Raw genomic sequence first — 22,261 nt, forward strand, 5'->3', positions numbered from 1 at the left:
ATTTTATTCATGTCACTGTCAACTATCAAATGTACTAATCACTACTGTCACTTGTTAATGCAGAATAGATTTATATTTTTGTAAATGATTGTACAATCTTAACAGCTGTGAAGAGAAAGGGTATCCAACTAACAGCATTTTCCCTTTGTGTCGCTCTGTACGGTACATTCAACACGCTCATTACTGTGGAAGGGCATCTCACACTGGAAAGAGCTTTTGATCTTCACAATTTTTAAAGTCACAACCACGTTTTCATACTACAAGCACCTCATACTCTTAGGAATGACACCCACTCCAGCACCTAATGATGATGTCAGTGTTAATGTATCTTATAATGCTTATGGAAATAATGAAAATTGCCGTTACTGTTGATGTTTGTGAAAAGGAATATATTTGAAATCAGCTTTTTTTCGGAAAATGTTTTTGCTGTCTGATTTTTAACTGATGTTGAATGTTAGAAAGGTACCCTGTGGAGATTTCAGACCATGAGTTGTTCTGGGGATCTATTTTTCTTGATGTTACTGCCTGTTTTTTTTTTCTTGTTCACACAAACAAGGGAACACATGCAGTACACTTTCCAGCTAATAGTTTTACGATATTTCACTGTTCAACAGGTGGCTTGGTAAATCACCAAGAAATACAGCAATGTGCCAGAAAAGGACGTAGTGTTGAGCAAGCTATTAAAACAGTACTGGAGTTAAAATACTTATAAAATCGACCTTGCAAAAGTATTGTGAACTGTTGTATGACCTTGGCTATACATATGTTTTGTTTGTTTACTAGAAAACTCCACAGGGCCTCCTTTTTACTGCCTAAAAAAGGTTATTTATAATTCAGCAAGTCATTTAACTACTGCTAAAATATATCAATAAATTCCGAAAGTAAGTCAAGGATTGTTGCATTGGATGTACTAACAGTATGACTTGAAGTTTACGCATCTGGTACTCTTTTACATGACTTGCTAAGTTATTTATTTACACTTGCTAGTGATAGTAAAGAATGACGTGTTGTTAGATAAGAAATAACAACATAAAATCTAAATATGGTATACATATAAATCATTGATGTATTGTGTTGCCTTATTAAAGAAAATGTATTATGTTTTGTGTGAATAAATACAGAGTCTAACTGCTGTTGACAATTTGTTTTTAGTTTTTATATAGGGATTATGAAGCTTAAAAACAAATTCACCAACAATTACATCCATTTCACACCTTTGATCCACAAAAGCTCTAATTAGGCCATCATTTTTATCGTTGGTTAAAAGGATATCAAACCTACAGCACAATATAATATACAACACAATTGTGTAAATCAAGTCCAGCTGAATTTATATATACGTCTTAGTTAGAGAAATCAATGTTTTATTTTAGGTCGATATTCCATGTGCTACAGCTCGGGAAAGAAGCATTGTTTGTGAGTACACAAAATGAGAATTTCATACAGAAAAACCCTCTAACTGTGTGAGATTTGTACTTGAGTTGATTTACTCCTGCATCTCTTTAGTTAGAATTGCTCAGTTTCAGATCTTGTCCAGCAGGGGACACACTGTGTCTTGTGTTTACTGTATAGGTGTCAGATATCCTGAGATATTATCATACTCCTACAGTGGAGTAATGCCAGCTGCAAGGAGTAGATGCTGCAGGTGAATCCCTAATATGCTTTTAATTGTATGTATAGAGTTTAAGGTCTCTCATCTGTCATGCTATGTTCACACCATGTTTGAGACAAGAAGAACTTAAATAGACAGTCAAATTGTGTAAATTAAAAAGATTTTATTGTATAATAGCTCAAAATAGAGTTTAACACAATCACTTTTAGACCACTTAAATGTTGAAAGAAGATACGGGGAGTTCGGGAGGAAGTAAGGATGAGTTTACTGTATAATGTAATCCACATGACAACCCAGTTCAAGGTAGTGAAAGCTAAGAAAAAAAGGATGTTTATATCAATTAGGGATTTCTTTCAGTTTATGTCTCAAGACAGTTTCATCTGCTCGGAGAGAGAATGGTTGAGTCTGGGGACATGTAGACAGGAAACAAGACGGACGCTCTGGAGATTTGGACTGCTCACCTCTGCAAATATCCGTCATTTGTTCCTCCTCAGATCCCTCACTGTGCTGCAGCAGTCTGATTGTCCACTTGTATTTCCCTGGTTAGGGTTTAGGCATTTACAATACAACTTTACACAGAAATAATGTCAATATATATTTTATATGGTATATAAAATAAATACAAATCTCTTTCTACATCAATTAATCAATTCATGACTCTTCTCTTTAAGCTGCGATTTACAAGGTACTATTTAACATTATCTATGTGTGTGTGTGTGAGTATATCAGTGTTTTTGTCTGTATTTGATAAGCACAAATATAACTATCTCAGCAGTCATGATGCAACAGCAGTTCCTCACTCTGATTCGGCTAATGTGCAGTGCTTCCGTCTGTATGATTGATGATCAGAACTTTAGGACTTTTGACTTCCTTGAGGATGTTGTGCTTTCCTGCCCCCTCGCCAGGCTCATTGTCCCCTCCCTGGCCTGCCAGCAGCAGCAGTATGAGTGCGAGGAGCAGTAGTGTGACTGCGGTGGAGGTCAGCTCTGGGCTTAGCTGCAGGCTGGGCTGAGGCTCTGGGACATCCTTCGTCCTGAAAGAAACACACTGAGACTTTCTGCTCTCTCTTGATCTCCTGCTGGCACGCTTTGCACCCTCACTGATCCCTAAATGCAGACACACTCTGTAAAATGTCTCCGCCTGAAGGTGGGTTAGGTTGAAGCTCTGTGTACCAGCCAGGATGCGTGTGGTGTATGTAGGCGTGTGTGCGTTTGAGGATATGGCTTGCCAGGATAGACGAGTTGAAGGAAGGTTTCGCCCACTCTGCCAGGACAGGATGGCATAGTGTTGTCCGACATCTCTCACTTCCAACCTGGCATCCACTCTAAACTGATATCCCTTCATGTTAGCAGCATTCCCCCTCTTTCTTTTCTTTACCCTTCCATGCACACCCACAGTAACAGTGTGTGTATCTGCTCCCAGTGCATTCTCAGCTACACAGGTATACAAGCCTGCCTCGCTTTGGGTGACCTTGTTCATTTCCAGAGTTCCCTCAGGCAGCAGCCGGTAGTGTTGAGAGGGATTGCAGGCAGCATTATCCTGAGGCTGACCAGGAGAAAAGCTGGATGTGTTGTTGAACCCCTCAGAGGCGGTCAGGCTGTGGCAGGGAGCAGGAATTGGTAAACCCTTGGAGGCCTGGCTCGGTGCATGACCAAGTCTCAGTCCAGAGGGCATCACCCAGTACAGTTCAGGTTGTGGATCTGCAAGAGCTCGGCAGTGCAACACGAGTTTTCCTCCTTCTCTTACCCCAATGTAGGAAGGGAGAGAGTTGGTAGGAATCATGGGGAGGCACGAGGCCGACATCTCCCTGGAGGACACCTCTCTCACCCTGCGAGATCTCAGCTCTGGGGGCTCAGAGCACAACGTGGCCAGCGGTTGGATGAAACGCACCATCCGAGGTGTATGTTTCTCTGTCTGTGTGTCTTCAATGTGAGTGTGAGAGGCGTCCTCAGCGGCCCAGTGAAACAGGCAGTCGCATCGCAGTGGGTTGGAGTGTAAGCTGACCTCCTGAAGACTCGGCAGGGAGAGCATGATGTGCTGGTGAAGTGCGCTCAGGGAGTTGGAGTTGAGCATTAGACTTTCAAGCCTGCTCAGCCGGAGAAACGCCTGCGGATGAATGAAGGACAGTCGTGGGTTGTTGGTGATCTCCAGTTTGGTGAGCTCTGGAAGATTCTCCAGGGCGGCTCTTTCAATGGACACCAGCTCCTCCATGTTGTTCAAGCCGAGCTCTTTCAGATCTACCATGTCTCGGAAGTCTCCTGTCTCAACGAGTTTAATGCGGTTCTTGTTGAGGTCAAGGAACTTCAGTCCTGGCACTTTTATTAGGGCGAGGGTGGGGACCTTTGTCAGCAGGTTGTCATAGAATGAGAGGCTCTCTAGGCCCTCCAACCCTTCCAGTGCGTTTTCAGCCAATCCTCTCAGACCCATACCACCAAGGACAAGACTTCGGAGGGATTTCAGGGCCAGGAAGCCCCTTTCTGGAAGTGCCTCCACAGGGTTTCCACCAAGCATGAGAACTTCTAAGTTGGGCAAAGCCCTGAACCAGCGAGGGTCAACAGTGGTGAGCCTGTTGTTGTTGAGATGTAGACGCAGTAGGGAGGTGAGACCAGTGAAGGCTCCAGGTGCTATCACGTGTAAGTTGTTGTGGCTGAGGAACAGTTCCTGCAAAGCTGTCAGAGAGGAGAAGGAGGCCTCAGGGAGGTGATTGAGATGGTTTTCCTCCACGTGTAGAGATAGTAGAGAGGACATGGAGGTGTTCTGACTTATTGTCCTGACATGGCTGAAACGGTTCTGGGAAAGGTCGAGGTCGGTGAGATTGGTCAGTCCATGCAGCACCGCGGTGTCGAGCTCCGACAGAAGGTTACTCTGCAGGCGCAGGGTGTGTGTGTTCGGGGGTAGGGGTAAGGGGAGCTTGGTCAAGAGCAGATCGTTGCAGTCCACAGTGGGAGCTTCATGGTAGACAGAGTCAGGGGAGAACCACGGCTTGATCTGACACACACACCGCACCGGGCAGGAGACGTGCCATGGTAATGCGTGAGCTAGCGAGCCCACAGCAATGGGGGCACACACACCAACAAACACAAACAGGAGACAGTGCAAATGTAGAAACACTAAAGTCGGCCTCATAATCCTCGCCGGTCACAGCAGCTGATTCAGACAAAGTGAGAAAGAGTTTTTTATGGGGATGTGAGACGAGTCATTTGGACCACAAATGGATGAGAAGTTGTGCAATTAACAGTTTTAAGGTGTGTCTGCAAAAAGGGCCAGATGGTTCATTGTCACTATTCATAAAATGTGAACAGATAGCAATTATATTGTTAACAGCCTTCTACAGCGGCCACAACACAACTAAAACAACTGAAGTGTGTATGTTCCTATTTGTAGTCAAGGACCCATGCGAGTGTGTTGACGTTTAATTTTGATTTCAGCAGTAGAGCATCTGGGGCTGCACAATGGCTGAAGCTCGAAGACGGCCTTCGTTTTCACATTATCGATCTCACATCATGGCCACAGGTGGAGGACTTCCAGCGTAGTGGCTCGCTGTTTTATCAGAAACACAAGAAGAGAAAGAAAGTGATTAAGAGAGAGAAAGACATACATCTGCTTGATACAGTCTGTTAAACCTCCTCAGGTCCCACTCCAAAACAAATTGGTGTGCAATGAATGTCTCAGCTATGAAGGTTACATAGAGTTTGCAAGGATGCACTTTGCAAAATGCTTCAGACAAGGGAGCAAGGGAGAGGTTAAGAAGAAGAGATGGATAAGCAAGAAGACAAAAGGTTAAACAAAAAAACCAGAAGGTTATCTTGGTTTCAGAAAGGATCTTTGGCTGTGAATGCTTTGGCACATTTAGAAAAAAACGAGAATATGGAAAAATGAAAAAAGTAGTAAGATCCCTGAGGAGGAGATAGAGAGATAAACCACTCTGCTGTCAACTCCAATGTTTCTTACAGCCTACAGGAGAAAAGGTAAACATGTGCGAGTGATGAAATAATGTTGCACTTAAATATTTCATGTCAGTGTTTTACATTCAGTGTTCAGTGTTAGAACAAAGCAAAATATTATTTATTATGTAACAGTTGAAAAGACCCCAAGGATATTTTATATTATCAGCCTTCTACACTTAAGGCTGTTATGAACGTAGCTGCTGCTGCTGTAACAAATACACATTCACAGACACACTCACCCACACACACATGGAGAGACACCATGAACACGAGTTATATCAGTGTTTACATTTAGCGCATTTGGCAGGCTCTCAAATCTAGAGCACGGTACAAAACCATCACATGAACAGATCATTGACTTGTTAGAGTAAAAGCTATCAACCTGTGCTCAACAGAATACTGTTATTTATCTGGAATTGTCTATCTAACTCATGAATGTAAGTCCAATTTTCATTCTCCATTTAGATCGGAGCTCCACCACCACCACAGAAAAAGGTCTGTGTTTAATCTGTTCAATAACTGCTGCTAACTTTGACTGGGTGCAGTTAGGTGCTATGCTGATAAGAGTGGTGAAGGTGAATCTAAATTCATTAAAGTTACGGGTTATCTAACCAAACCCAAACAATGAGCTAAGCCTCTGAGGAGAACTGCAAATATCCACCGCTAACATTGTAAATATGCTGCACTTACAGAAATGTGTGAATAGTTAGACATACTATATATACATTTACTATACCTTAGTATTGTGAATATATCCGTCCTGATCAAAGACACTTTAGTCAATCCACGTCTAAATGAATGCAGTTGTGTAATTGACACATCTGTGCGAGAGAGGCTTTAAGTTTGAGAAGAGACACTCTCTCATTATTAATAGATGCAGTATACTTAGTACTCATTTAAGTTGACCTGTCAGTCAAGTAGACATTGGGAGAGTGACATTTCAGATCTCTTCTAAACAATTATTCAACTGTCAGTCATGTTGTATGCAATACTGGTTTCCTGCATGACAAACAGACTCACACACACGCACACAGACACAGAGAGAAGGATTACTGCATAGTTGCCATGGAAACACATCTCCCATCCTCGCTCAGTCTCAGTGTTTTGAGATTTACTTTGGATTTTGTTTTGGTTTGTAGTAGTTGATAAGAATGAGGAAACCTGCAGCATGACTACATTTCTTATGCTGCACTTTGTCAATCGTAAAAATGTGTCAATTTTCTGTGACCAAGTTCTGAGTTGTCAATGAATGAACTTATAACCTTTTTTCCAACACTTGCAGAGTATTTCTATCCTGGCAGCTGGTGTGATGAAAACAGGAAGTTCTTCACATCTCCACAGGCTGTACGGTACCTTCTGTTAGCTGATGAGGAGAACGTCTGGAGAGATGCTTGCCAATAAGTAACATTACATTTATTGAGAAACGTGATAAGCATTCAGAAACCTTGTAGTTTAGGGTGACATTTTGGGTTTTAAGTGCAGCACGTTATCCAAGCTCTGATCGGTACAAGTCAAAAACACTGGAGCGGTTCTATCCTCCCGGGGCTCCTCTTACTTTTCTGTCAGCCATTCACTTTCATCTCCACTCTCTCATCTTTTCAAATGAAACCTGCTCAATAATGGATTCATCATTTAATTATGATGTCCTCCTTTTTTGTCATTTTCTCCCAAAAGATGTGTTCTTCTTTTGCAGGAATCTATAACTCTTTGTAGACGTGTGTTTACAAAAGACTTGTGCTGCATTTTAATATAAACTATTCAGGAAAAAGGAGTGTGAAGATCTCTATGAATCGGCGGCTACTTTCCTAACTCTGTCCCGGCCCAGCTCTCCACAATCTGTAGAATATATTTGCTCCCTCTGCTCGTCTGAGTATGTATGACTGCAGCTTACATATTATCAAGAGCAATACCCCAGCAATGAGGATGAGTAATAACAATTACTGTAAGAGAGAGAACTGCACTGACCTTAATCCAAAATCTGAAGTGACTCTCCAGTCGACTGAGGAAGTAGATGTTTTTCTAACACAGTTGCAGGACCTATAATGAATAAATATTGGTCTAACATGAAATAGTGAATGAATATAATTATGCTTTGTGTAATTGTAACTCTTGTCAACAGTTGTGGCTTTTGCCTTGAGTTCCTATACAATTTATGTGTTGCTTTACAGTGTAAGAAATTACCCTATATTTCAAAATATTCATTTTTTCACAAGCCCAAAATTGGGAACCAAAGTATTGAATGCTATGCTGGCAATACTATGATTTATATACCACCACAGTTTTAGCACAACATGTTGTACGGTTGCTTCTAACAAAACAGGGACACTATCAGCGCAAACAAAAACATCTATTCAAGTCCAGCTGTAGCTCTTATGCATATGTGGTTTTGTGCATCTTTTTGTGCACCCAAAGAAAAGATGCCGTTCTGCTCCACATGCTTTACTGCTTTTTTTGGATTGTTTGACCTGCATCTGTTTTTGGATATTAGATCATTATAATCTTGGCCAATATTTTTGTCTTTTAAACCATTTGGGCATTATTCTCTTGTACATAAATGGATCTGTTTCCCTCTCTCAAACACCAAATTACCTATTCACATTTGCTAGACTTACTGTATCTACTGTATATGTACCCGAGTTGGCTATGAAACTGTGAAATTAATTAAATAACCTTTATTTATTACTTTTGACATGTGTGACCACTATCGCTTGACACATATGTTTACCGACTTCAACGTGTGCTACAAGAGAGAGGAAAACAAGTCAATATTGCTAAGCAGTACTAGATGTATCCAATTAGATGGTGGTCTATATACTCTTATGGTTTACTACCAGTTTTGAACGTTTTGAGAACCTTAATGGGATGTAAAGCAACAGGATTGTTATTTCAGACCAGTCACATCAATGGTACTGCAAAAGTCAAACATGCCTCTCCTTCAGCTGCCTTTGACTTTGAAAGAGAGAAGCAGAGAGTGGAGGAAAAACTTTTAAGACGTATATTTTCGTCATTGAATAAGGTTTAATCGTGCTGGCCAGCTACGACACAGAGAGACACTGCAACAGGGTGGAAAGGAGAGAGAGGGGAGCAGGAGAGAGGGAAAGCAATAGAGGTGCGGGGTGTAGATTATAATAATAATACCAAATATTGTAAAACTAAAAGACACATATTGCCCTGCAGTTGAATCAGTTCCATCTTGCATGCAGACATACATATAAACAAATGTAAGATGTTTAAGAGAAAAAGAGCCCTGACACACACACACACACACACACACACACACACACACACACACACACACACACACACACACACACCTGCTAACACATCACCTTTGAATCATACTGCTTCCACTCAGAGTGAATGTATAGCATCCACAGCTGCATGTCTGTGTGAGTGCTGCAATGACTGGCTTGTTTAGGGGTTCTTACCGCAACTGAAGCACCGACTACATCTCTCTCTGTCATTTCTTCATTTGCTTTCTTTGCAACTGCTTCACATTCCTCTTCGCCCTCTCAGTCTCACGTTTGTGGATCTCTTCAGATTCCTGATATATCGCTTCCCTAGCTCTCCTCTCTCCGTCACTGGAGATGAAGAGTAAATTGGCTCAGACTGAATCTGTCTCGCTCTCTCCCTCCAGTTAAAATGGAGATGAGGTGTGTTCTGCAGCAGAGCTTCCGTCCTTCTCATCTCTCCTCCTCTCTTTCTATTGCCTGCCTTACTCTCTCCCTCTTATTCTTTCCCTGTTTCACAAAGCCATTTGCGTTAGTTACAGTGTGTGATTGTTCTGGATGGAAAGTTTTCTTTGGGTCCTGCTTGCAATTTTCTTTGCAGATTAAAGACTGGCTCACAATGCTAAGTCATAGATAGTTACATTGTCATAGAGGTTTGTGTTGCAGTACCTCTAATGTTGATTGTCTCTTAATTCAACAATAGTGTGGCACTTTTTCAGAGCCCAAGCTGTATCTCATCTCGCCACCTGACAGATCTGTTGAGCCATTTCAATGTGGTATTTTCACAGGATTGTTAAAAATATACAGTGTATACATATACACATTGCTTAGCATTTCAGATTTTAATTGTGTATTTTGTGAGTTGAAATATGTTTGTTAACTTAGACAACTTCAAGATTCAGAAGCTTTTATTAAGCCTTATTCCAATTTCACCTTTAAAATCTATATTTTTTAAAACAATACAATACAGATAAAGGAGAAACTGAATCTGTATTTCAACCCATTTAATCAGACTAGCAATCAACAATATTCAAAGAAGAGAAATACAAAAGAAGCTTACTCTAGGTATGTTGGTGTAAATTGATTTTTAGTTGCTTCTCTCAGTTTTCTGATTCCAAAACTCACATTTTTGTCCTGATTCTGTAGTAAAGGTCCCTCACACAGCGCCTGTAATGCCACACTGGCATGTGGTGGTAATTTATGTATAGGAAAAATTGAATTTAGTCTGGTATCTATGCATACAGTATGTTAAATGGAACCCAGACTTTCTGCAGGAAGCAGCACTATATTTTCAATAACTCCTCCGTAGCTAAAGGAAGAACGTATAAGTCATTACTTTGACTTTTTATTGAAAATGACAAAGACAATACAGTGTGACTGTCCTAGAATGGAGATAAAACTCTACTCTGCAGATTGCTCCAGCCTGCAGTAATACAGCAGTAATTTGATATATTATACATTCAACATGGTAAGTATTCCCCTTGGGAAATAAATGAGCAGTGTAAGACTATACGCTTTATATAAAAAGTGTAAAAGACAGGTGGAGGCTGAAGTGGAGGAAAAACAGCACCTGCTGTTAAAGCAGAGAATACCGGGCAAATGTTTCATGAAAGTGGTAAATATGACTTGAAAACTTAAAGCACATTACATTTACTGCAGTGAAATGCGATGATGGTTAATGTGGGCAGCGGATGTTGGTTTCACATTGGTCCCAAAACCAGTTTAGTTCAGCGTCGTGCTATCTGCCAGCAGGTCTCGACACATAATCGAGTCCTGAGTTCTGAGTCTGACTCTTTTTTAAAGCTGCTAAAGGTTTTTTTATAGGTATCAAATTACTACATGATATTTGGAAAGTGTTACATGTGACCTATCTCTTTACGTTCCCCCAGCATCTTCTAGTGCTTTTCAGCTGTTTCTGTTGGTACACACTAACTTAGATCATCAGCGTTGTTTCCAACCACAGAAGAAAGCTGAGTCCAGCAAAAAAGTTCTTAACACCAAGTGTTTGCTGCCTGCCAGCACCAACTGCAGACAGAGTTAGTGACTGACTGGTAAACATAGGAATAAACAGTTTTTACCTGGATGCATAAATAGACATCTGTTGGCTAAAAAGTTTCAAATTCAGTTTACAGCCTGTTTTGCTGCCCCCAAGTGGCCAAAAAAATCAGGTCTGTCATCTGCTTCAAGTGGTTGTGGAAGAAATATTAGAACCCAAATCAACCACATTATCTAAGATAGCACTTAGCTGAAGGTCTTTCAGCATAGCCCTACTCCTTAAGCTGTAGAAAAAAGCAGGATACTACTCAATCTTGATGCACGCAACATATTCTACCTGTAGTCACAAAAACGGTATGATCAGAGGGCACATGTCTTCCTTTATTGCCATCATCATAAAGATATATTTGTCCATTAATGGATCTGATATACATGTCACATCACATCTCGGGATCACCAGATATGTGTCTATAAAGATATTATGCATTGTGGGAAAAATGTGATCTTGCCACTCTAACTGTAAGTATAGCTTTTAGCAGCAATTACAAGTGTTATGGATTCATCCTTACCAGAAGGTATCTATGATATGCAATAAAAACCCCAAATGTTCATGAATATTTCATCATTTTATTACTTCTACCAGCCCGTTTGCCCAACTCTACTTTATTGATTGCAGCAAAGCATTCAAAAAGGGTTTAAAGTGTTAAAATACAAAATGCAATACAGGTTTATTTGATGCGTCTTTAAAACGATTAAATATTTAGTAAGTCTGAGGAGACATGAGATCCAGGGTCTTTACTGGGTCAAACGATACTGGCAGCTGCCAGAATCTGGCATGACGACATGCATTTTTAATTGAGGCACTTAGAGAACTTTTAAAATGAGGTGCTTGTGAAGAGACTCTTGAGAAACACAGCCTCTGGTCAGAAATGACAAATATATGCACCAGTGGTGATGTTGAATCACACAGAATTTAAGCAGATCATCCACAGCATGAAAACAAAAGTGCCTGTGAGACCATGCTGCTCATTTTTACTTGAGGCAATTGTAAAATCAAGTCTAACTGCAGTGAATCCTTCTTTCTCTGTGAAGTCATCTCAAACTTGCATTGAAAGTAGTTTTGATACTTTAGCAACCATCAAATAGTGGAATTAAAGTATATATTTTGCGATCATTGAATACTTTGGAACTCTGTTGATTCTTGTTTTATTGTATTCAATGCTTCGTTTTTATGATCATTGACCGTTTGCTCTTGGAAAAAATTCCAACACACACTGTTTATGTTTTGACTGTAGAACATATTCACAGAGAGTAGCGGTGCAGAGGATATGTGTGTTTTCATGTAGGCGTGTGGTAGCTGAAAATCAAGCAGAGTGATTATGAAAAAGCGAAAATAGTGGATACAGAGCAGCTACTGCAGAATATACTGTGAGACATAAGAGCAAAACAAATAGAGAATGAACTAAGAAAACAGAGTAGTAAGTGAACAAGAAATTAATCATTTTTGCAGCTGGTGGTTTTACATTATTATGTATAAATGTGTATTTATGTGTATTTATGTGTGTATTTATGTGTATGTGTGTGTGTGTGAGAAACAATTTGACTTGGCTCTCTAATGGCTTTCCTCTTCATTTGCTTGATTCATTCAGGAGCCATCACACAAAAGCACACACACCCACATGCCCGGCTGACTGAAAGGCAGCGAGGATAAGTGGTAGCTGGCTGAAAGGAAGGGAGAGAGAGGAGGTCGCCATAGCAACACTGGGGGGTTGTTGCTTTTATTGGAGAAAGAAAATCAGCTCAGCCTTATCCTCCTATCTCACTCTCCTCACTCTCTCAATTCTCCTTTCTATATATCACCTTTCTCTTTCTCTGTGAGTTCATTTCATTTTTCACAAGCTGATTTCAGCAAACATCTATTGGAGACGTGAACATTCAAGTCACATCTGCTGTTAAATTATTTTTCTGAAAGTAGTTTCATTTTTGCAATTTGGGGAGTGATATAATATAGTTTATTATAATGCTGCAACTAGAAATTACTTTCATCAATGATTAAAGTCTAGGATGGTGTATTCAAATGACTTAGCCAGTCCACAACCCAAAGAGGTTCAGTTAAATATGATATGAAGCAGAGAAAAGCAGGAAATGTCCATATTTTAGGGACTGAAAACAGAAATGTTTCTGACATTTTGTATGAAAATTACTCCAGTATCACATTATTTGTTATTTTTTATGATTAATTAACCAAATGTTTTTCTAAGTGTAAATCTGTACAGAAAATATCCCTTTGGGTATGTCTCATATTAAAATAAGATGAGCTAATTTTGACTTATGAGATCCTCTAGGCAAGGAAAAGTTGGATAGAAGTCCAATGACAACAGCAACCTTTAATTCAGGATGTCCTCTGTCAACCACAATTATAAGAATGTATCTATCGCAAAGGGCCTTGAAAATATGACTTGAAAAAAAAGTGGTCTTATCTTGCCCCATCTAAGAGGTATGGGGTTGATCCAAGTCAAGGGGTAAATTGAGCCATCTAGAGGTGATTTGACAAATGTTTAGTTCAAACCTGAGTTGTTTGGTACAGGAGTGTTGTTTCTGTCTGCTAATTCAAAAGTCAGTTCAAAGCATTTATTTGGAGTAAGGCCATGGATCTGGTCAGCTAGTTTTTTGATATGGTCTGCATGCTCCTTCTTTCTCCTGTGTGAAGACCCTTTTTGTCTCTGCTGTTCCACTGTACCCTACTGTTTTCACTTCCTTTCCTCCTTCCTTGTTATGTATCTACGCAGGGTTGACCTGTCAATATTTCTGTCTTTTTCCACTGCTCTGATGGATCTTCCAGCCTTGCCATCAGTGGCTGCTCTCTCCATCTCCTCAGTCTTTCTCTTGTACGTTCTTGGCATGTTAGCCTTTTCTACAATGCTTAAAACATAAAAAACACATCAGTTGTGTGAAACTAAATTCAAATACCATATACTAAAAAGACTTAACTTAACTTCAGTGCCTCATGGGGGGTTAAGTTGAACTTCTGGCTCAATTACCCCACAACATTTGTCTCACTTTGTGGAAAATAACTGTCTAGCTCAGTCATTTATGCTAATCTTTAGCTAAATGATTCACATGGTTTTACACCTTGCTACATATTTTTAGACCTGGATTCATTTGCTTTGACACAACTGTAATTATACCTGACAAGTTGAAATGTACTTTGACAAGCAAAACATGGTTTATTGTGAACAAAAAACATTTGCCACTTTACCATGTGCTTCTAAATGTCACACCAAAATATAAATGATGGGTCTTTCCTGAATCTATGGTCACATGACAACAAATGTGCACAGTGCACTAGATAAAAGGGGTGGGTCAATTTACCCACTGGCTCATCTTACCTCACTCTCCCCTTGCCACAATGCAAATACAGAGACTGACAGTGCTCTGAAGTCATGTAAATGGGTTCAGCTGTCAGTGACTCAAGGACCCTAAATCTCATGCACTGATACAATTTGCAAATGTAATCTTTGTTCCCAGTTCACCTGAACAGAAGTAGGCAAATCTGTCAAGTTTAGGAATGTGTGTGACTCATACATCAGAAGAAAAGCTTGCACGCATGCACTCACCGTGAGGTACACAAATCTGCCATGCCATGCATGATAGCACATAATGGCATGATATTTTGTGAAAATGTTGAAAATATGGTGTGCTAATCATTCATGGCGCAGTATCCCTTCCTGTCACAGCATGCACTATGAATTCTGTTTGCATGTGGTCCAGCTGGACCTGGGTACAGAAGTACAGACAGACACACCTCCCACATGACAACCGCTAAACTTGTATGTGAGTTTGTGAGAGTGTGTGCACTTCGAAACACGTCAGATAAGGAAAATATTATTGAGAATTTGCTGCCATGGTGACAAGCCGAGCTGTATCTAAAAGCAAGTGGTTGTTGAGTCGCCTGTGGGGGGGGGGGGGGGGGGGGGGGGGGAGGTAGAGGAGCGAGGGAGAGAGCAGAGGGACAGAGAAAGGGAACTGAACACTGAGTGCTACTACAGGTTGCACGGTATTTACATTTTGATCATGTTCTTTTACAACGAGTGCAAAGGGACATCATACATAGGCCTACAGTGAAATGCTTTTTGACATAATTGTGGCCATAAAGAGAAAACAAATGGAGCCTGTTTATATCTTAAATATACATCTCACAAGTTCACACAGGTTCAAGGTGTTTCTAATTGAACAAATTATCCAACCAACTCGCCTGCAGGGACAGACCTGCGCACAGACATGAATGTGCCATTATTCTGTGGTTTGTCATTTTACAAAAGCAGATGGGTCAGTGGCCTCTTCCTGTTTTCCAAAGACAACGTGATTAACCACGATTAATCATCATTTCAATGTGACACATTTCAATTAACTCGCGCATTGTGTGTGTGTGTGTGTGTGTGTGTGTGTGTGTGTGTGTGTGTGTGTGTGTGTGTGTGTGTGTGTGTGTGTGTGTGTGTGAGAGATTGGGTCTACAGTATGTGTTCTGCTTGAAGGAATTCAAACCTCAAAGTACCTGGGGAGCCAAGGAGACCATTTTGTGTGTGTAAGTGTGTATCTTTGTATTTCCATGTGTGTGTGTGTGTGTGTGTGTGTGTGTGTGTGTGTGTGTGTGTGTGTGTGTGTGTGTGTGTGTGTGTGTGTGTGTGTGTGTGTGTGTGTGTGTGTGTGTGTGTGTGTGTGTGTGTGTGTGTGTTTGCATGGGAGATGGCAACAGGTCTGTGTTTATCAGCCAGTTCTCTTTGCATGGTTGCCATGGTAATAGAGTTTGGTTTGTGGTTCAGCAAGTGCAATTTATCTCTATACTGTGAAAAAAATAAAAAAATAAATCAGTTGTGTTACAGGTTATGACCTGTCCTGCTTGCAGCACATGAAGTACATGACCATTTTGACCTTTTTGAGAGAGGATGAGATCACTGGAGAGGGAACTAAACTGATCCAAGAATAAATAGTCTCTCAATCTTGACCATTTTATACAAAATGGACCGCAACACAGCTTGTTGACTCTCTCTGGTGGAGAGATTTGGAAGTGTGTCCGACACCCTGGTCTTATAATTACACAGCAATCACACGTACCTTTTTTAAGTCTGTTTTATCATCATCATTTCTGAATATTATCCAAACATTAACTTAAATACTTAATCTCTCCAATGCATTCAATCTTAGGGGACATTTTTAAGTTCCAATATATGAAAACTGAAATCCTACAAAATGTGTAACAAAAACATACTTTTTTAAATGCTTAAATTGACCCCAAAATACAATCCCATTTAATATTATGATGCAACAGTGAGGCAATGACACAACAGAGTTACAATATACTAAACTTCACTATGGTTTGGGTGAATGGCAGTATGCTGAAACTCTCATGCAATGGTTGGTATTTTTCCCACTCTAATTATCATTTTCTTTACACTGTTTTTGGGAAGGGTTAACACATTGCAGCTGACACTCAAATTATATTTATAGAAAACAACAATTGAAAGCAGGAACTGGCTGTTTGCAGGAGAGTGTGTGTTAATTGGAAATAGCCTTTTATGGCATAGGGAAACCTATAATATATCAATCCAACCAGTGGCTCAGTCTTGAGGGTAGTCTATGTCTTGTGTTATGTCATGTTTAGTGCTAATAATAAAATGAAAGCTTGATAATATTACAAACTGAAATAGTGAACAAATATTATAGCTACCAAACATTAGTATGTTAACGTTGTGTCACTGATGTCATTGTTACTGCAGCATTTACTTCAACATGAAAGTCTTAATGTGATTTAACTTAGGGTTTTATAGGTTAGTTTAAAATCAAGCATCCAAAGACCCATACAGTATACACACACTGAGATACATATCAGGTTGAATCAAACGCATACCAAAATATTTCTGTACCTGGGATCTACATGTAGGATATTACAAGTGTGCATATTAATGTATGGTATGGATCTGTACCCTTTAAAAAAAAAATTATGTACAGTGTATCAGTAACACTCTCTCAATCCAAACTTAAGTGTCCTTTAGATGCAAACAACAACTGTAATTCCAGTTCAACTAACACCACTAAAGATTTTGGTTGCATTTGGCAGCTCCCAGATGTCATGTAACCATGAATGTGAGGGTGCTTCTGGACGTTGCCTTGATAAACAAAGGCTCAAATATGTCCTCTATCACTGTAAAATCTCATCCACAGCCATAAAAAGCAGTTTAAAATACTGTATAGCCGTGTATCTATGTAAACAGGACTAAGAAGTCATACTGTAGTTGAATAAATATGTTTTTTTTTGTCATGATTTTATTATTGAAAGTCTATTTATTTATATTTGAAAATATGATAGTCAGGGCGCCCCTCACAATTTATCTTAGTGTTCGACCTTCCGTCCATTTTCAAATCCTTGTTCTCCATATGGACATTCAAAAATGTGAAAATGATATTGTGTTTTACTTTATGCAGATGATTGATTTCTCTTTGTGACTGGCCTCATTTTATGCCTATCCAAAAGTATTTTTCATAAATGTAAATCTTGGTTTTAAATCAACAAGTCCTCCAACTCATACGACCAAATAGGTCGATTGTTCAAGCAGCTTATCACGACCTATAATCACGTTTTAAAGTTATCGACCTCTAGTGCTCCCGTTGACTGCAAACGCTCCGGTGGGTCGTATTCACAAATAACCCTCTTTGGAAAATCCTAAATTGTAGATTAGTTTGGCCATTAAAATGTTTTTTGATTACATTTCTATCGCGAAGTGCATATTGTACTTTTAGAATCGACGTCCAGTGGATGTGTAGGGTCTATAGTTTGATAGATATTACGAAGATGATTTGAGGTCTCGCCAGGAGAACGTGTATGCGTCTTTCTCCCTATTCATTTCTATTGACTGCAGCGTCCATGTAAAGTTAGCGTCGACCCTCACGGGGTGAAAACAGTATTTCCGGTCTCGAAGTTTTCATAATAAAACCGTATTCCCCTCACTGTCAAATGATTTTACAGTGATATCTGCAGTAAAAACATCCGTTTATCCTTAATTACACAACATTAATTGGTTTAATGGTGTACAATGCTTTTGTGTTTTTCCCATAGGTTTTTCCCTTACGATTCTGAGAGACACGTTACTTAATAATGTTGGTAACTTAATATTGTGTGTAATTTGAACTCTGATTTCTGCGTTAATTGACTTAAAACAACATTCAAGTTGTAGTAAGTAATGCAATTGGCTTGATAACTTAATTTTTCTACACCTTGAGTTAAGGATTTCAAGTCCACTCCCACTTAACACACCCGAACAAGTTCCGACAGTCAAGATGTGTGTTCGAGGACAGGCTGAAGAAATACACAAAGGACATTTTAAAAGTGGGTGTCATCTTTTGTCATTCAAATACAGTAGATATTAGTTGTAGTTGCACGGTATAGGCAAATTGCTGTTTGACCAAAATTAGCAGCCTTTGAACTGTGAATAGTTCTGTGAGAGGGTACAAAGTAGTAGAGGCAGAGAGTGTCTTTTTGTTGTGTTTCTTGCTCATTTCATGCAATGTTGCTTATATACTGTATCTAGAACAATTGAATTCTAATAAAAAATGGGCTGGAGATGCAAAATATGTAAATTTGAAACCTCTGCAAAAACAGGGTTGCTAAAACATTACAGGTTACGCCATGGTCATGGTGGGCAACCTCTGCCATGTCTTTATCCAGATTGTTTTTGTTCCTTCAAAACATGGGGTAGCCTTAGATCACATCTATCAATAAATCACTCTCAGGAAACTCAGGAAAGAGTCAGAACTGCAGGTTTCTCTTTCACTTGCCAGTGTTGCAGTGCCAGCACAATCTCCACAGAAAGAGAGCTTTTTGAACACCTTGGTCGACATTTGAAAAAACATGAGACTGTCACCTGTGTTTTTAAGAACTGCAATTTCAGCACTAACATTTACGGAACATTTGCCTCCCACAAAAGCCGAAAGCATACTCCTCACTCACTGCAAGACTTTAAAGAAGACCTGCTAAAGAGGTATGCAAGTTGTTCAAATACAGATGATAACAGTGATGTAGATGTTCAGGATGGTGAACTGTCCATTACTGATGATGGTCAAGATAATGATGTGAGAGATCTACCAAACCTCATTGAAAAGAATTTGGCTTTGTTGTTTCTAAAACTTGAGAGCACTTTTAATGTACCTAACAGGTGTATTGATGAGGTTGTCGAAGAGCTACATTTTATCTCTCATTCAGCATCAAGTCCCATTATCAAAGACATTTGAAATTCCTGTTTGAGGAAGCACGATTGTGAGATTGATGAGTCTGTTGTGTCAGACATGGTGACAGAGCTTTGTGATGCCAACCCCTTTACCTCTGCTGTGAGCAGTGGCGGTCCACTTTCTTCTGCATATAAGAGAAGGGCTTATTTTACGGAGCAGTTTGCTGTGGTGGAACCAGTGGAGTATGTACTTAGTAGCGAAGGAGAGAGAAGCTTCCAGTATGTCCCCATTCAGAAGTCGATGCTTCAGCTGTTGAGCCGGAAAGAGATCCAGGATTTGATCTTGCATGACAGAGAAGCTCAAAGTAATGCTGAAACTCAGTACAGGTCATTTTCTGATGGCATTTATTATAAAACAAATTAGTTATTTTCTGGAGAAGATCCTACCATTGCTATCATTGTCTTTGTTGATGACTTTGAGATATGCAATCCTCTGGGCACATCTAGGAAAAAACACAAAGTCACAGCTGTGTACTGGGTGTTAGCTGATGTTCCTGCACTGCTCAGATCTTCTCTGACCTCCATCTTCTTAGCAATTCTCTGCAGGGCTGAGGATGTAAAAAGATTTGGTTACGGTACTGTACTGGAGCCACTGCTCAAGGATCTTGTGAGCTTGGAAGAGGAGGGCCTGTATGTCCCAGCATTAGGCAAAAAAAATCAAAGGATCAGTGTTTAGTGTTGTGGCAGATAATCTTGGGGCCCATTCTCCTGGGGGATTTGTGGAAAGCTTCTCCAGTTCTTATGTTTGCAGATTTTGTCTGGGTGAGAAGTCACTGTTTCAGGTGGAAGAAGTGAGAACAGGGGCATTTCAACCCAGAACTATAGAACAGCATGAAATGCATGTCCAGACTGTGCAGGAGAATACTGCATTGGTTCATGTCTGTGGAGTCAAGAGGCAGTGTGCACTTAGTATTTCAGTGTTTTGACAGGTTATCCACCTGATGTGTTGCACGATCTGTTTGAGGGTGTAGTCCCGCGAGAGTTGGCTCTATGTCTTCAAGTGTTTATCAAGAGTAAATACTTCACTCTTGATGAACTCAACACATGCATCAAAACGTTTCCCTACAAATGGTCGGACAAAACTCATGCTCCACAGCAGGTCCCTCTGAATTTTGCAGCAAGGAAAAGTGTTGGAGGGAACGCCCATGAAAACTGGTCATTGCTGCGATTCCTGCCCCTCATAATTGGATCAAAAATCCCTGAGGGTGAACCAGCATGGGAAGTACTTCTAGTGCTCAAAGAGATAGTTGAGCTTGCAGTAAGTCATGTTCACACAGAGGAGACTATTTGTTACCTAGACAGTAAGATCTCTGAACACAGACACAGGTTTCTCCAGGTTTTCCCACAGGAAAAACTAATCCCCAAACATAATTTCCTGGAACATTATCCACAGCTGATCAAGGCCTATGGTCCACTAGTGTTACTGTGGACTATGAGGTTTGAAGCCAAACACAGCTTTTTTTAAGTGGGTTTTCAGGCAAACTCACAGCTTTCGAAATATTCTGCTGTCACTTTCCATGAAGCATCAGCTGATGGTTGCATATAACCATCATGATCCCAGTGTTGTGAAACCTGTCTTACAGGCCACACAACTGTCTACTGTAGATGTTACTGTGCTAAGAGAAGATATCCAGGAAGAACTGCGAGCAAAATTCCCTGAGGAGACACGTATCCAGATAGCCAACAATGTATGTTACAGTGGCACAAAGTATGCAATTGGAATGATTTTGGCTAATGGCTCAACAGGTGGTCTGACAGATTTTGGAGAGCTGATCCAAATAGTTGTTGTCAAGGGCACTCTTGTATTCATTCATTGTGAAATGCTTGAGTGCTTGGTCAGTTGAGCATCTCAGGAGCTATGTCCTTGAGAAAACACGAACTGTGAAAGTGCTAGAGCCTGCAGAGCTGTCCGACATGCTCCCTTAACACCTTACGTGTTTGGTGGGAAAAGCATTGTAACCCTCAAACGCTACATTTATGTTGCATTACAGGGCCGATGCAGCCCCTTTTAAACATGTAGCCCCTCCCACTAGGCTTAAACTTTTACATTAGGAAATACAATTAGTCTGTTTTCTTACTAAATAAAGCATTACAGTTTCTTAAATCTGAAGCAATATAAAACGAGGATTTTCTCTATTAACCTTAACATTTCCCCTTGAACATAAAAGGTCATTTGTAAACACAAATTAACATTTCCAACAAAACAGATAATAATGCATTTCACGTGATCATGAAAATGCACGAGAACACACTATTTAACCTATTGAAATGCCTACGGCGCTGAAATGAGATGCCTCTGCCAATACAAATCACAGCTGGGGAGACGGTGGCGAATCTGCCCCACACTTCAACACGTAAGTTACTTTAATGTTTGTGAATGTATGCTTGAATGAAAATAGAACGGCCAAGTGTGGTCGTGCTACTGAAACGGGTAGGAAAAGAGTGATAATTGTGTAGTGATCACTTATTAATACACTGGGTTACATAATTCAATCATGGAACTACAGGTTGGGGGTATTGTTCCGCACGGACACTAATGCTTACTGTACCTCCGGGGTATATACTGTGTCCTCCTTCCTTTCTCTTTCTCTTCTCTACTCGGACTGCAAGCCAGCAACATGTCCTTTTCTGATCCTCAATAAAGTAGCCTTTTACACCTTTGATGCACCGCCTCCGACTCCTATCTCTTGGCACTACAATAGTGATGTTTGATTACAACTTAGCCAGAACACAGGGAGCAGGGAATGTGTGGTGTGTGTGTGTGTGTGGTGTGTGTGTGTGTGTGTGTGTGTGTGTGTGTGTGTGTGTGTGTGTGTGTGTGTGTGTGTGTGTGTGTGTGTGTGTGTGTGTGTGTGTGCGTGTGCGTGCGCGTGCGCGTGCGTGTGTGTGTGCACTGCCCGCACTCAGTGACAGAGCGGCTTCGTCACGGTGGCGAATCTGCCCCACACTTCAACACATAAGTTACTTTAATGTTTGTGAATGTATGCTTGAATGAAAATAGAACGGCCAAGTGTGCACCCATGGTCGCGCTACTGAAACGGGTAGGAAAAGAGTGATAATAGTGATGTTTGATTACAACTTAGCGAGAACACAGGGAGCAGGGAATGTCTGCGTGTGTGCACTGCCCGCAGTCAGTAATAGAGCCGCTCTGTCACAGTCTGGTACTGTGCAAAGCCTATACAACTCAGGGGGAAA

The 22,261-nt window shown here is 40.4% G+C and overlaps 1 protein-coding gene across 1 annotated transcript; it reads right to left on the reverse strand.

Annotated features, from left to right (window-relative positions):
- Positions 1–1,302: 1,302 nt before the first annotated feature.
- LOC117486439 (leucine-rich repeat neuronal protein 2-like) lies at positions 1,303–9,173 on the reverse strand. The gene is made up of 2 exons (XM_034134872.1): positions 8,988–9,173; positions 1,303–5,152 (listed from the first exon to the last, which is right to left on the reverse strand). Exon 2 carries the CDS (start codon positions 4,736–4,738, stop codon positions 2,423–2,425), a length of 2,316 nt encoding a protein of 771 aa, XP_033990763.1. The 5' UTR covers positions 4,739–5,152; positions 8,988–9,173; the 3' UTR covers positions 1,303–2,422.
- Positions 9,174–22,261: the final 13,088 nt, after the last annotated feature.

This window comes from Trematomus bernacchii, unplaced genomic scaffold (genome assembly GCF_902827165.1).
Source record: "Trematomus bernacchii unplaced genomic scaffold, fTreBer1.1, whole genome shotgun sequence".
Taxonomy (NCBI): Eukaryota; Metazoa; Chordata; class Actinopteri; order Perciformes; family Nototheniidae; genus Trematomus; species Trematomus bernacchii.

Coding starts and splice junctions, on each gene's coding strand:
- LOC117486439 (XM_034134872.1), bottom strand. CDS start 4,738: ATGAGGCCGACTTTAGTGTTTCTACATTTGCACTGTCTCCTGTTTGTG.